The 16,453-nt window shown below is 43.1% G+C and overlaps 1 protein-coding gene across 8 annotated transcripts in view; it reads left to right on the plus strand.

The window, feature by feature from the left end:
• RERE (arginine-glutamic acid dipeptide repeats) overlaps positions 1 to 16,453 on the plus strand; it is a 498,733-nt gene that overhangs the window by 383,156 nt on the left and 99,124 nt on the right. For all 8 annotated transcript variants that reach the window (XM_077458063.1, XM_077458062.1, XM_077458064.1 and 5 more), the window contains 3 exons: positions 4,369 to 4,474; positions 4,579 to 4,675; positions 9,720 to 9,824. In XM_077458063.1, the coding sequence (XP_077314189.1) occupies positions 4,369 to 4,474; positions 4,579 to 4,675; positions 9,720 to 9,824 (308 nt within the window). The remainder of the gene's footprint in view (positions 1 to 4,368; positions 4,475 to 4,578; positions 4,676 to 9,719; positions 9,825 to 16,453) is intronic.

Raw genomic sequence — 16,453 nt, forward strand, 5'->3', positions numbered from 1 at the left:
TTCCACCCATTTAAAAGTCAGCAGCTACAAAAAGTGCATAGCTGATCCTACGGTCCAGCTATACAAGCGAACAAAGCCTCTCTCCTCTCCCTTTCCTCACCATGGCACTGGCATTCTAACTGTGGACACCCGGCTTCACAGCAATCTTCTGGGACCTGTGACGTGTCCCAGAAGGATTGCAGTGAGGGAGGGGGGAGAGGTGAACTTCCTTCCAGTGCTGCGGAGCCAGAGGAGGAAGTTGGAGCTTAGTGCCTTTAAAAACTGGGTACCCACTCCCCCCCCCCCCCCAAAATGCCAAATGTGGCATGTCAGAGTGCCACCATCACTTAAAGCGGAATTTCCATTTTTGAGTGGAACTCCGCTTTAAGCTGTGCTGAAGCTGCCTCCCAGAGCCCCTCCTTTTTCTTACCTGAACCGGTTTGTTCAAGCGACTAGCACGAGCCCAGGGGCTCCAGCCGCTGTCTCTGTCTTCATTGAATAGATTGATAGCATCACTAGCCATTGGCTCCTGCTGCTGTCAATGAAATCCACTGACACAAGAGTAGAGCCAGGTCCTGCTGTCTGTGCCAATGGATGCAGCAGCAGTAATTGTGGACGCACTCGCATGGGGTGCCCACATGGAAATCATTTCTCTGTGGGGGCACCTGATCAAGAGGAGGGGTCACGAGCACCACTGGGGCACCCCAGAAGAGAAGGATTGGGGCTAGTGTGTGAAAAACCCTTGCACAGGGCAGGTAAGCATAACATGTTTATTATTAAAAAAAACAACAAAAAAAAACAACCTTTACAATCACTTAAAGGTTAAGTTCTCCATTTACAGAAATTGGTCCATACAGACAAGATGACATTCTAGTAGTAGGCCACCCCCCCCCCCCCCCCCCCATGCAGCCTGGCCCAAATACTCCATTAGTGACACCCCTATGCCCTGTGTTGATTGCAGGAAACGGCAGCTGTTGTTTCTCACACCTAGCCTGGCAGGAGCAAACGTGCTTCCGGTTTTCAAAACCTGTGCACACACCGCACACCTGTCCCAGCATTGCCTGAGCTCCGTGTTGCTGGGATAGGCAGAGGGAGAGCCCATCCTGCTCTTGTCTGTATGGGGCTGCTTTTTGTCAAAAGGTGAACTTGGACCTTCTCTTTTCTAAAATTTAGGCTTGGCACCTCCTGAACCTTCTGGGTGGTCAAGTGAGGTGGCCATTACATTTACAATAGTTTCTGGTAAGGGAGTTTTTCAGCTCTTTAAATATAAGTTATTGACAATGTTTTAAGTTCTGGATCTGGAAGGGCTGCTAGTGAGCACTTTGGCTCGTCTCATAAACCAGAGATCAGAGTAATGTCTGTTCATACCTTGTTTGAAATAAGAATTCCACAAATATGAATTAAAAAGGTTCTAGAGAAATAAGTGTAATGTGTAACCACCTTGGCTTCCTTTAATGACATACAATGATTGGAAAGCTTGGATCTTGTTTCTACACTTCCACTGCCTCCGTAATGTTGGTCCCCATTAGAATTGAAATAGTCAGCCTCTCAGAACTCTAAGGGGATTTCCCTGCTACTCGGCACAGGGATGGGGAAATGTGCAGCAGCAAGAACCCAGGGGGATGCATCAGATTTGAAAAGATTGTATCTTGTGACAGCGAGATGCAAAATGTAACTTGTTCTTCTTTAAAGCTGAACTCCTGGATAAGTAAACATTGTTTAAATACAAGAGCCAAGTGTATTCTTAAATCTTGGTGGTGGTCTTGTATTTCTTTCAGATCTGTGCAGTAAAATCCATAGCAAAACTTTGCCTCTGTGCAGGAGCTTCCTATATTAAAGAGCAGTCCCTGCTGCTCCAATTACCCTCTGTCCTTGTGCAGGATGCCTGTTCTTATATTTGCCCCATTTTGTAGTCTTCTGCAGGCAGTCCTAGGTGGACCTGCTGGGTCCCTCTTACAGCTCTATCTGCACCGTCTATGTAGGGCACATTGATGATATCACAACTTTTTTAATATGGCAACATCTGGGTTTGCAAATGTATTTTTTGCACACAAGGTGAATTTGTGGCTAATAAGAAATGTATTCAATGAAGGTTTTTGTGCCTAGAGATTCACGTTAAAGCGGAGGTCCACCCTAAAGTGAATTTTCCGCTCATTGGAACCCTCCCCCCCCTCCGGTGCCACAATTGGCACCTTTCAGGGGGGAGGTGGGTGCAGGTACCTGTACAGTACAGGTATTCTGCACCCACTTCCGGGATAGCTCTCTGCGGAAAGGGGCGTAGATTACGCCCCTTTCCGCAAGTGCCCCGCTGCCTGCTGGGAAACACACAGATCCCAGAGGCAGCGGGGACCGTCCTTATTGCGCAGCGCGGCTCGCGCATGCGCAGTAGGGAACCGGGAAATGAAGCCGAAAGGCTCCATTTCCTGATTCCCATACCCAAGATGGCGGCGGCAGCACCTGACAGACGATCTAGAGATCGGCTTCGGGTGCCGACATTGCGGGCGCGCTGGGCGGGTAAGTGTCACTATTTTAAAAGTCAGCAGCTGCAGTATTTGTAGCTGCTGGCTTTAAAAAAAAAAAAAAAAAAACGCGGAGTCCCGGCGGACTCCCGCTTTAAGTTCGTAGGAAATTTGAGGGAGCTTTTCTTCATTGACATCTGTGACATGCTGAAAGGTTCCTAATTTTGAAACGTTCCACATGCCCATGACTGGGAGAGGCCTGGTACTGGGAGAGGCCTGGTACTGGGAGAGGCCTGGTACTGGGAGAGGCCTGCTACTGGGACAGGCCTGCTACTGGGACAGGCCTGCTACTGGGACAGGCCTGGTATTGGGACAGGCCTGGTACTGGGACAGGCCTGGTATTGGGACAGGCCTGGTACTGGGACAGGCCTGGTACTGGGACAGGCCTGGTACTGGGACAGGCCTGGTAAAAATTGTGTTTTTTCTAAAACTGAACATATGACTTTCTTGTGGTCAGTTTACACACACAGAGTACTTGGCAAAGGTTATTTAATTTTAGTAGGACATTGATATAATTGTATGACCTAATTTACTTAGCCGCAGGGCCCCATACGGTATGAAGGGCAATTTATCTCTTTATGAACTCGAGTGGGGCTGTAGGCAGCCTGTATGCAAACAGGAACCCATCGACTTTATGGACGCTCTTCCACAAAGCCTAGTTTAAACTGTCTCTGCGTCGCACTGCATCCATCCCTGCGTACCCATTGAACTGTGCTGTGTGGGTGAGTTCATACAACTGCTACATCTCTATTCACTTATATAGACTACTTGCACACAGATTCCCACTAGTCCAAAAAGATAAACAAGTGGCTCTTCATGTTGTGTGGGGTTCTGCACTCGTTGAATGAGCCTCAAGTGTTTTTAGATTTGTTTCTGCTCTCTGCAGTAATTGCAGCAGTGCCAGGAAATGTTCCTGAAAGTGTTTTTTGCCCTGGAAGTCACAAGAAGTACTCTTAAGGAACTGAATAATTAGCAGTCATGTTAGAATTAAACAATTTCAAGATCTTTGAGACAATATGGATGACAAAAACATGATACTGACCACTGGAAGGCCTGATGGCTGAAGCTTGTATTAGCTATACATGCATAGTTTAAAGGGCATCTCTACTTTATCGATAAGCACATGTGAGCTGATTTTAGCTCACATGGCAGTCTCTGAAATTTCCTATCTGTAGTTAATCTATACCTTGTCCTCAAGTACCCCCAACAGGCCATGTTTTGGGAATTTCTCTTAGATAAAATAGCTGTCCAAAATATCAAGCCCCATTGGCTCTGATTTAAAGCCCCTGTGCAAGATAACCGAGAACCTGCAAACATGGCCTGTTGGGGATACTTGAGGACAGGGTTGAGAACCCCTGATCTATACCCTACCACAGTGATGGTGAACCTTGGCACCCCAGATGTTTTGGAACTACATTTCCCATGATGCTCATGCACTCTGTAGTGTAGTTGAGCATCATGGGAAATGTCGTTTCAAAACATCTGGGGGGGCCAAGGTTCGCCATCACTGCTCTACCACATAACTAAAGGTATGCCCAACGATGCAGCTAAACTAAGTAATCATCGTCACACCAGGGCAGGGATTGTCTGTAGCTATACCTTTCTGGCATGATTTTTTGAAAGGAGGATATTTAAAAAAGGATTCAACTTTTTGACATCACAGGAACATGTGTAACAAGTTTGCTCAAGCGTTAAACTTTAATTCTGTTTCAGTTGTTTAGATGAAGTTAAAATCCTAAACCTCAGGCCTAACCTGTAGTGTGTGCCTGTCTGTAGTCCACTTTATTTGTCCTATAGGATATTTTTGTTTAGTTCAAGATCTCTATGTAAACTTAACTCATTTTTTTTTTTTTTTGTTCTTGATTTCTAGAGTAAACGAGACCATCTGCTGATGAATGTAAAGTGGTACTACCGTCAGTCAGAGGTTCCAGATTCAGTTTACCAGCACTTGGTACAAGATCGGCACAATGAAAATGGTGAGGTTTTTTTTTTTCTCTCATCTACAGCAGTTGTGATAAATATGTTGTATACAACAATACATTGTTTTTTTTTTTTTGTTTTGTTTTTTACACTTGTGTAGATTCTGGACGGGAGCTGGTCATTACAGATCCAGTCATTCGAAATCGAGAGCTCTTCATCTCCGATTATGTTGACACTTACCATGCAGCTGCTCTCAGGTAAATCTTCACAGGTTTTTGTTTCCATGGGTTTCTTCTGAATGGCTTATGTTTGGAGGGGTGTTCTCAGGTGACAAATGGGCGACCTTGACGAGAGAAAAATACACGGGCTGCTTTAGCTGTTAAAAAAAAAAAAAAAAAATTAAATACATTTTTTTTTTTTTTTAAATCTAGTTGCCTGGTTGTCCTATCAACATGCTGCTTGCACTACTTTCTCTGTAACAATCATGTAGATCATAAAGGTCAGGATACAGAAACTTCTTAATCTGCACTCTTATCTATGTCAGAGGTCCAAAGTAGTGAAGCAAAAATGTAAGAAAGTCAGGCAGCTAGCACGTTTCAAGAAAATCTCAACTGTGGCTGCCTCATTTTCTCATTCACAATCTTTATTAAGAAAAAAATAAAAAAACTTCATAGATTCATAGTTAGTAAGGTTGAATAAAGACACCAGTCCATCCAGTTCAACCTGAGTGAGTGTCTACAATTGTCCCTATCCCTGTACATTGCACACTCACAATGGTCCCTACCCTCAAGGAGCCCACAATCCAAGGTCCCCATTCTTATACTAGGGTCAATTTGGACAGAAGCCAATTAAACCTACCTGCATGTCTTTGGAGTGTGGGAGGAAACCGGAGTACCCAGAGGAAACCCACTCAGGCACAGGGAGAACATGCAAACTCCTGGCAGGTAGTGTCATGGTTGGGATTTGAGCCAGTGACCCTTCTTACTGCTAGGTAAGAGTGCTAACCACTACACCACTGTGCTGCCCTACACTTCTGTGTGCAGCAGCCCCCCTAATACTTACCTGAGCCTGATCCCGAACCAGCAATGTGGCACGAGAGACTTGGCTGTCCGGGACTCTCTCCTGATTGGCTGAAATACACAGCGGGTGCCATTGGTTCCTGCTGCTGTCCATCAAAGTTAGTGAGTCAATGAGGAGAGAGGGGAAGGGACCAAGTCGCAGCCCTATGTCTGGAGACACAGAGCAGCGGTTCGGCTCAGGTGCCCCCATAGCAAGCTGCTTGTTGCGGGGGAGGAGGGAGGGCCCAGGAGCTTCAGCGAGGCACCTGAGAAGAGGAGGATCCAGGCTGCTCTGTGCAAAACCACTGCACAGAGCAGGCAAGTATAACATGTTTGTTATTTTTAAACAAAAAAAAGACTATCACTTTCAATGTTCTCTTTTTTTATTAATGACTATAAACAAGTAGCAAACAAATGCATTTAATAGGTTAAATATTTATTATACAGGAGTTAGTTGAGCCTAACTTTGATTAGGGTATGTAATGCTAGTAGTAGCCTCCTTCCCCTTTAATAAAGCTGGTGTAGCTCTATATGTGCAAAGGAATGTACTCTAAGGCAAATGCATGGGCTTTGTGGGGAAGTGGAAAGTTTATAGAAGGGACCTGGTCTATTTCAAACTGGAGTGAAAAGAGGTGAAGTTGAAATTATTTTCCTGGCACGGCTTTGCACTTGGCGGTCTGTGGTATGGTTGCCGGCAGAACGTGAAACCGAGTAATCTGTTTGATAATAACGCTCAGATGGCGCTTAAGTAAAACCATCTGGATACATTTGCTTTGTTCAGAGCCACATAACCAGAGCTGCTGATTTCAAGGCAAATTAGCTCCAACTTGTGCTTGGGGCGTCTGGAGCTAGAGACCAGAGAGTGGATAATCTTCATACACTTACAGCACAGCTTTACTGGAACCCCACACATTCCTGCGGAGCCTGGTGATAGACATCCTACCTGGACAGATCAGGATATGCTATAGAGCAGGGATATGCAATTAGCGGACCTCCAGCTGTTGTAGAACTACAAGTCTCATGAGGCATAACAAGACTCTGACAGCCACAAGCATGACACCCAGAGGCAGAGGCATGATGGGACTTGTAGTTTTGCAACAGCTGGAGGTCCGCTAATTGCACATCCCTGCTATAGAGTATGTATGTGTACAGGTTTAGGTGCTGTAGATCCTGGTGATCTTCAGCTCTGCCGCTGTGATCTCAGTCCTTTTACAGTATAATCCACCAAAAAGACAAAAGGCTGTAAATGTGTATAGTAAATAACTTAATTTGTGTTATCCATTACACATAAAGCAAGGCTCTTCATAGGTTATAGCTGTATATTGAGGCATATTGAGGTATATTGAGTCATGATAATGTAGACTGATATAAGCCGTTCTAAAGCAGTGCATCGGTCCACCCAAAACTAATAAATGGATCGTATAGTTGATCTCTCTGTGCTTTACTTTCATGTCTGCACAGCTGCTGTGCCATTATAAGGGGTTCCGATTCTCCCTGAGGAATGTAACAGGGGTAGGTAGCTGGAAAAAAAAAAACATGGCTGGGCCGCAACACTAAAAACTATGGTAGAGATTTTCCTGTGGTGAAGCCATAGCAAAAATCCAAGAGCTGCCCCACTCCACCATGGTTTGGCTAAACCTTAAGTGGCGTTTTAACGGGGGTCTGACCCTTTAGTATATGAAAATGTATTATCTCTGTCTTGGACACTGGGTGATCAGGGGGCAGAATGCATTGCTTACATATCCTGATTACATTTAAAATTTTCTCCTTATTGGCAAACATCCAGTAAACACAAGAATGATTGGGGGTGTGATGAAATCTGACACATGTAACATTTATAGTGTAAGTAAAGGCAAAACCTTTGTTTTTCCTAGTTGTGGATGGAGTGGCGAGGGATTAGAACACCTGCCAGTTTTTATTGCCCTCTGTGCCCACATTAGGGAGATTCATCCTCTGTTTGATCTGTTTACCATTATGATTAAAAGAAAATCCCACATTTTTGGTTGTCCCCAGAAAAGTAATAGAGGGGAAATCTTTCAATGGGGCCACTAGTTCTGGTGGCTTGGGGGTCCCCAAGGGATTCCCTTAATTTGCATGGATTTTGTTTTACTTCCTGTTTTGGTTATGGAACAGGAAGTGAAGGCAAATCTCCCTAATGGGACACAGATGGCAACAAATGAACAGGTTTTAACCCTCCCTTACTCTATCTAACATGAATTAAAAAGTTTTTCCTATAGCTCTACTTTAAGTGTGAAGGCCATGCTGCTGTTTTACACCAAAACAAGTAGTCAACAAAACAGATTAGGGGCACGTCTGATCATTGTAGGTGAGTATACTGTGTTTCCAGCACAACTAGGGAACTGACCACAGTGTGTTCTCCTGCTTAGTGTGTGGTCAAAGGAAGGCAGATAGACTGGCAGGTACACCAGGGATTTCACACAAAGAACAGGATACTTTCTCATACAAGTACATGGTACAGCAGGCACATATCAGGCATATGAAATGTTGAGTTTACATATTAAGGTTTTTTTTTTTTAGACTGGTTCATTTCTCTCATAACAGAGCAAATAGAAGAGCAGAGCTGAAGGTTTCCTTTGCTCTAGATTTTGACTTTTACGATGCTCTAACTTTTAGCGTTTTCCCAGCGGTCACAAAGCATTTAGGCCTAGCGCTATTTGAACAAACCCCACTACACCATTCTTTATCCAGTCTCTATGTAATGTTTATCAGGAATGAAGGCCTCTTGATTTAATGGTGGGAGAAGGACCTACAGCAAGACATTTTTGCAAGCTCAACATGGCATAATTCTTTGCATTCAAAGCCTTGAGACCTCTAAATGTCAAGAAAGTCAATAATCGCTACTTACAGGGTGGTACAGAACCCCCACAAAATTCATCCAATAAAGCCACAAGTCTCACAATTATGCTACAAGTGCCTGGATGCTGAAAGTGCACTCCTACATTATCTTCTAGAATTGTACTAAATGTCATGATCTATAGAGTACAGTGAAAGTCACTATTCAAGGCCCTCATAGCTTTGTATGTTGCAAACTGACAGTGTACCTACAAAATGATACAAATGCATAGCACCCATTGCATCTTTACAAAGAATAGTAGCAAATCATTGTACAATAAACCGACTTTCACACTCCCCATTATTTCACCATCTCCCACCCCCTTGTTTTTTGTTTGTTTTGTTTTTTCTTCTTCCCATCCCTGCCCACCTATCTCTGAATTTGCCCAATTCCTCAATACAACCCCCCAACCAACATCAAACATGCTAGACCAGTGGTCTCCAAACTCCATCTCTCTCTTTAGTGTGATTACGGTTATCACAGAACGCGTGAAAAAAAAATCCCATTTTTGGGCTGTCTGCAACAAAGGAACAACTAGGAATTCCCTACTTTTGGTACAGGACGTGAAGGGAAATATCTCCAATGGGACATAGAAGGCAACATACTCCCTTATGCCCCGTACACACGATCCGAAAATCGTACGGAAAATACCGCTTTCGGAGCGATCGTACGATAATCGGATCGTTAGTACAGAGCTTTCGAGAGCCGATTAGGACAGTACATCCGATATTATTCTATCGGACATGCACGGAAATTTTTTTCGTACGATGCCAGATTGTACGTTTTTCGTTTAATCAGTACAGCTATCGTTCGAAAATGCAATACAAATGCATTACAACACATGACATCACTTCAGAATTTTTTTTCTGTCGTGCGGGAATTTTCGTGACTTTAGTAAACTCATCAGATTCGATCTGAGATTAGCATGCAATAAAAAACGGACGATCATTCGTCCGATAATCTCATCGTGTGTATGGGGCATCAATCTATCCAAAATGAGAAGAAGAAAAAAACTTTTCCTTTTTAGTTCTGCATAGATTAAAAAAAAAAAAAAAAAAGTTTTTTTTTTTCCCAGTGCAGAAACAAACTAGGACCTTTAGGCAAGATTTCTGCCTATACAAATATTTATGGCAGGCTGTATACTTTTACCTAAAACAAATTTCACCTTTTCTCAGTACAGTGCAGACAGACCCATGATTGGTTGCATTGATGTGTGACAGCACTGTGATCTTATTACATTTAATGGCAACAATCTTTCTTTCTGTGCTTTTATCTTGGTATGTATTTGTGTATTATACTGTACATCAATGTGATGTATGATGTCTGTTAATCATTTTGGTAACTTTGTAATCTGTTTTTTTTTTCTTTTCTTTTCTTTTTTTTTGTTAGAGGCAAGTGCAACATCTCCCATTTCTCAGATATATTTGCTGCTCGGGAGTTTAAAGCCAGGCTAGACTCCTTCTTCTACATCCTGGGGTACAATCCCGAGACTCGGTAAGCTGTCCTAATATTACTTTTTCTTAGTTTTGTGTTCTGTTTTAGGCCCCTTTCACACGGGATGGATCAGTAATGATCCACCCCGTGATGATCCGCTTGCTCAGCGGGGATCGCTCCGTTGTCCCCGCTGAGGCGGCGGCGGACAGGGCGGTCTCCGCACACACTGCAGGGACCGCCCTGTCAGCTCTCCGCTCTCCTCTATGGGGGATCGGATGAGCACAGACCGTCTGTCCGTGTTCATCCGATCCGCTCTGCAGACGGATAGAAAAAATAGGATTTTCCTCCGTCTGCAGAATCCGACAATAGCGGACGCGGACGATAGCGGGTGTCTGCGGATGTTTATCCGCAGACACCCGCTATCCCATAGGAATGCATGTATGTCCGTATTTCATCCGCAAACGGATGGATGAAATACGGACATAATGTCCGCATGTGTGAAAGGGGCCTAAATCACTGTGAATTTCTGTACGTTGATGAGCTGTACTGCACTGTTTTATGCGTCATAACTGAATTATTCACATCGACAGAAGCTTTCTTTTCTGCTAAATGCAGAAAGAGAGGCCTTGGCAGTTCTTAATCTGGAATAGAGTAGGAGTTAAGTTAACCCTCCACAGATTTGATTGCGGGTTTGATAACAAGTATGAATAGCTGCATGTAAAAAAAAAATGTTAATGCCTGATACTTTGACAGGCATTGAGTGATGGAAGAACATAGTTGTAATGAATGGCTCAGTGCTTTGTCCCACCTGAGCTTAATGCAGTTACCTAAACTGCTGGTTTTGAGTACAGCCTGTGTTCGTTAGGCTAAAGAGGTTGGTGCTCTTATTTTGATAGGGCTCCAGTCACTTGAGCGATTTGCTATGCGACTTTGAACATCAAAGTTGCATGACAAATTGCTTCTCATTTTTTTTTTTCAATGACACCAGTTCAAATTAATGCAACTGTAAAGTTGCAGCGAATTTGAAAATGTGCCTTCACTACTTTAATGCAACTTTTGGTGCGACTTTGATCCATAGAATGTAAAATCGGATCAAAATTGCGCACCAAAGTCTCATTGGAAATCGAGCAACTTTGAAGACGCACTAATGTGAATGGAGCGTAATAGTCAGACGTGCAAGGCCTTGTGTTTTTCAAATATAGGGGGTTGTCCATCTGCATGAGTTGTTGCATAAAGGTGTCGCTTGCAGTATATGGTATGTGCCGGTATTATTAAACAGTAGCTAGAGTAAGTGGGGAGTAGTGTGCTTCGCTTGATTAGCTTTATGCTACTGCATTGTATTTGGAAGTAAATGTGTGCATTTTTAGTCAGTTTATTTTGAAAGATATGGAATTAGGGCTGATTCACACCAGATCCACTCCTGTGCATTTTTAATTTGCATCACAAACGCATGTTTTGCTTTTATATGTGCTTTAGGAATTGTTTTTCTCCTAGATAATCTGCTGCAGGACACATGCAGTATGTTGCATTTGTTTAGGTTATTAAGGCTGCAAAAGTAGTGATTCGTTTTGTGACGTGAGTCCTAACACGGTTCATTATCTGTGGATGGTATGGTTTGTGTTGCTGGTCTCGCATACCTTTAAAAAAGTAAATCTGTATTTTCTTCAGTGATACGCCTACTGCTTATCCAGTAGCAGTAGCAGAGCTGTCATTACCATGTAGTAACCATAGAGGGCACTGTTGTCTTGAAATTTGAGTACATTTCTTTTCTTGTCCATATGGTCAAAGTGTATGCTTTATCTTAATTATAAAAACCAATCTGCTTCATACGGACTTACCTATAGTATATGCCTGTGATGGATCACATTTCCAATATACTATGTCTCACACTCTAAGATGACATGTTTTTTTTTTTTTGTTGTTTTTTTTTTTTACTATATTACATTAAACCGTACATTTTAGATTTTCTAAACTTTGCACACTTGCGTAATTATGCTTAGTTATGTCACAACATGGTGACATCACATTGGTCTGCTTTGATGCTAGTCCAAGCTATTTATCTACTACATGTTTGACTATATACTGTGTGTGATGGATCATCTGAGTATGGCTGATGTAATGATGATGATCAATCCTAATTTTGACACGTTTACACAAACCTATGCAAGCCTGTGCATTAACACAAACTGATACTCTGCTATATACATAGTGTCAATCCTAACAAAGTAGTGTTTAGTGTTAAACCGGAGGCGGGTTTTGGTAATTTTGTCTTATTAAAGGGTGCCTATAGGCAGAGGAGGCATTGTCACATGACGTTTGGTTAAGGATTTGCCTGGACCCAGCTTAATTTTTCCTGTTGGATGACAAAGATTGCAATACTCGCCTGCAAGGAGGTACTGCTTGAAATGAACCCATAGCACCGCAGGTTGTTTCAAAGGGCTAATTCATTGTTGAAGATCTGCAAATATCGGTCTGTCTGTGTATGGGTATTTTGCAAATCTTGTTTTTAGGTTTGAAGACGGTGATGGTTAGTGTGAGATTGATACATTAGGCTCTAGCAGAGGACTATGACCTGTATGCTTGGACAATGGATAGATGCACAGTTTCCCCTTTGCTATAATCCTAACAGAAATGTTTTGCAAATGTTTATGGCTTGCCTGTTGCTGCTTTTATTTCTTTGCAGATTCCATAAATTTTTGTGTTGATGGTTCCATATAAAAAAAAATATACTTCACTGACGATATCTTTGTGCAGGTGAATTACAGCGCTTCTGACCACTGTATAGAGTTGTGTGTTAACAGTCTAGGATTGCCGTTGCAAAAGTATACTAACATCTGTCCGTATTAAGTCTTAAAGTGGAAGTAAACCCTCCTATCGTTTTCAGCCAAGGAAGCTGCCATCTTGGCCTCCCTTGAATCTTTAACTGCCATGAAGCTGCACATGTGATCAGTTATGACACCAGCCATTGGATGGTTTGACAGTTTGGTTGAGAGCACAGCCAATGTGACAATTAACATTTCCGGCATGCCATGTTTTTTCAAACTGTTAGATCGATGGGTTTACTTCCGCGTTAATGTTGATAGACAGGTGCTTGGCATGTAGGGCAGGATCTGATGAAGTGACCAGTGATGATCACAAGACAAAACATCCACTCATATCTCAGCAACTCCCCTACAGGTTTTCTGTTCATCTCTTTAGAATTGACATCACTCCTTGAACATTTCCATAAGCCATAGCACAGGAGTTCTGCCTTATTGAAACTATTCCAAAGTGCCGCCAGCTTGGAGACGCCCAGTAGTGTGTTCAGATGAAAGACTTTTAAAAGGCTTGCCTTTGTTGGCTACCTTCTATGCACCCCTCCTGAAACAGGTTTCTTTTTGTTACTAAATAATATAGCTCAGTGGTTTCAGGACTAAAGCCTGCCATGGACAGTGCAATTTTCTTTGCTGCAACTATGGTTTGAACGATCTACTTGGGTACACTTCCCCCTGCCCATGGTTCAAATCTTGGCCAGTCTCTGCTGAACCAGCCAAGATTTGAATCATCTATGGTCGGCTTAAAGTGGGAGTTCCGCCATTTTTGGGTTTTTAAAAGACAACAGCTACAAATACTACAGCTGCTGACTTTTAAAATATGGACACTTACCCGCCCAGCGCGCCCGCAATGTCGGCACCCGAAGCCGATCTCTCGATCGTCTCTCGGGTGCTGCCGCCGCCATCTTGGGTATGGGAATCAGGAAGTGAAGCCGCATGCGTGAGTCGCGCTGCGCAATAAGGATGGTCCCCGCTGTCTCTGGGATCCGTGTGTTTCCCAGCAGACAGCGGGGGACTGTCGGGAAGTGGCGTAAATACCCGCAGATTCTGCGGATATCTATGCCGGAAGTGGGTGCAAATACCTGTACTATACAGGTATCTGCACCCCCTGAAAGGTGCCAATTGTGGCACCGGAGGGGGGGGTCCAATAAGCGGAAGTTCCACTTTAGGGTGGAGCTCCGCTTTAAGTGGTAATTTTCCTGACCTTATTGTCCACTGAAGCACTGTCACTGCACAGGAAAATGGTTGTTGGTAAGGCTCAAAGTCAGTGATTTCCAGACCATGATCATAGTAATTCCACATTCAGATTTTTAGTTTTAGGCTTTACCATAGGTATCATCATGTTTCTCTAGCTATGGCTATATCTGGTAAAATGTTTTATGGCACTTAGTGGTATTCTAAAATTACTTTTGTCCCCCATTTCTGTGGCATTTAAAGCATAGACTGAACTGGTGTGTCTATTCGGTGTAAATCCAGTGTGTATGAATACCTTTGTGTGTTGATGCAGGGTACATCTTTGGAATGTTTTTTTGCTAGTAACTGAGCCAAATGGTATTGGTTGAGTGTTATCCCGTGTGATGTGCACTGGTGTAAATGTAACTTTTCATGTGTGTCATGCATTGCTTCACCACATTTTATTGTGGATTTGTAGACTAACATTGTTGCATACATTGGTGAAAGCTGAGCTCTGGATACAGACATTTTGCTGTCTTGCAGCACTGTGGTCCCCAGTTCAAATGCCAGTTAGGACATTATCTGCATGGAGTTTGAATGTTCTCTTTACCTGTGTGGGTTTCCTCTGGGTACTCCAGTTTCCTCTCACACTCCTAAAACGTGCTGGTAGATTGTCTGCTTTCTGAATCGAAAAATAGGACAGAAATGGAATTTCTCAGTGCCCCATGAACAAATACAACATTACTTTGCAGAATAAAATATTTTATTGAGAAACCATTATGAAAACCGACACAAATTGTTAAAATACATAATATACCCCTTCAATGAGAGTAAATCTTTACCTATAACATTGTGAACTAATGCTCATCATATGAGTTAGTGTTACTAAACCCAGTAATATGAAAATCGTTTATCCGCGCCATCCCCCCCCCCCGAGTGCCCACAGCTTATAAATCTTCTTTTTACATTAAAATACTGCCACTATATACCTTTTTGGCTGAACTGTACACCACAGTCACATGGTAAAGCTGCAGGGTCTGCCTGAGTGCTGAGTGTTCAGGTAGGAGGAGATTTCCACTATAGCCTGTTGGGAGGCAGATGATCCATCAATCAAGATGTGACATCCCACCCACTGTGTTCTTTTTAGTTACTAGGCATGGAGGAGGGAGGGGCTGGACTGTCATTGAGGATCTGTATACATGCCCTAATGTGTGATGCCAATACTATGTGACCTGAAAAGCTTAGCTCAAACTGGAAATATTCTCTCCAGCAATAGAGACCAAACTGGGCATGTGCATGTCCACTCTGACTGTGTCTTATCTGGCTTTGCCCAGAGAGACCCTGCAGGAGGGGAAGGATCAGTCCATACAGGTTTAGAGAGCACAATGCAGAGAATTAACCCCTCCACAGTGAGTAACGAGCATGCTATTCTGCATATACGGATTTTACTGCTGTAGGTTTAGTAACACTTTAACACAACAAGATCACAATATAGGAAAACATTAATGCTCCATAAATTATATCATCCTTAACATGTTTTGTGATGCCAACGGCTTCTTCAGGAGGCAGAAGGGAAATCAAAGTAACTCTAGATAAAGGAAATGCAAAACCTAACACATGGCAAACAGAAGCAGCTTTGAATCTGTGAGAAGGCCTGCAGGAGGGGGGACAAGGTAAGTACAACTGATTTTGAATGTTCCCCTAGACAAAATTTTACATTTAACCCTTGCCGTACAGGGGGGCCCCACTGCAAGTGTAAATTAGGATTTTACCTGGAGTTTCTTTAAGGGATCATGCAGACTGGGCTTAAACACTGTTTTTAAGGGCATGTGGAAGAAGGTGCTCTGGCCAGATGAGAGCAAAATAAAAAATTTTGTCCCAAAAGCAAAACGCTGTGTGTGGCGGAAAAAGAACACTGCACATCGGCCCAAACACACCATCCCCACTGTGAAACATGGTGGCGGCAGCATCGTGTTGTGGAGATCCTTTTCTTCAGCAAGGACAGGGAAGCCAAATAACCTGTTAAGTCTGCAAAAGACCTGATACTGGGGCAGAGGTTCAACTTCCAGCAGGACAACGACCCTAAACATACAGCCAGAGCTACAATAGAATGGTTTAGATCAAAGGCATATTCATGTGTTAGAATGGCCCAGTCAAAGTCCAGACCTAAATCCAATCGAGAACCTGTGGCAAGACATGAAAATTGCTGTTCAGACGCTCTCTATCCAATCTGACAGAGCTTGAGCTATTTTGCAAAGAAGAATGGGCAAAAAATTCACTCTCCTAGATGTGCAAAGCTGGTAGAGATATCCCCATAAAGACTTGTAGCTGTAATTGCAGTGAAAGGTGGTTCTACAATCTATTGACTCGAAGGCTGAATACAAATGCATGCCACACTTTTCACTGTTTGTAATAAATTTGGAAAACCATTTATAATTTTCATTCCACTTCACAATTATGTGCCACTTTGTGTTGGTCTATCACATAAATCCCAATAAAATACGTTTTTGGTTGTAACATGACAAATTGTGGAAAATTAAGGGTATGAATGGCACTGTAAAAGTAGACCCCTTTCACACTGAGCCGCCCCAGGTGTCAGTAGTAAAGTGGCGATATCTTTATCGCTGCTTTACCAGCGGTTTAGTGGCTCTATTTGGCCGCTAGCGGGCGGTTTTAACCCCCTGCTAGCGGCCGAAAAGTGGT

Source organism: Lithobates pipiens, unplaced genomic scaffold (assembly GCF_037356315.1).
Source record: "Lithobates pipiens isolate NorthernLeopardFrog02 unplaced genomic scaffold, aLitPip1_a1.2 Scaffold_27, whole genome shotgun sequence".
Lineage (NCBI taxonomy): Eukaryota > Metazoa > Chordata > Amphibia > Anura > Ranidae > Lithobates > Lithobates pipiens.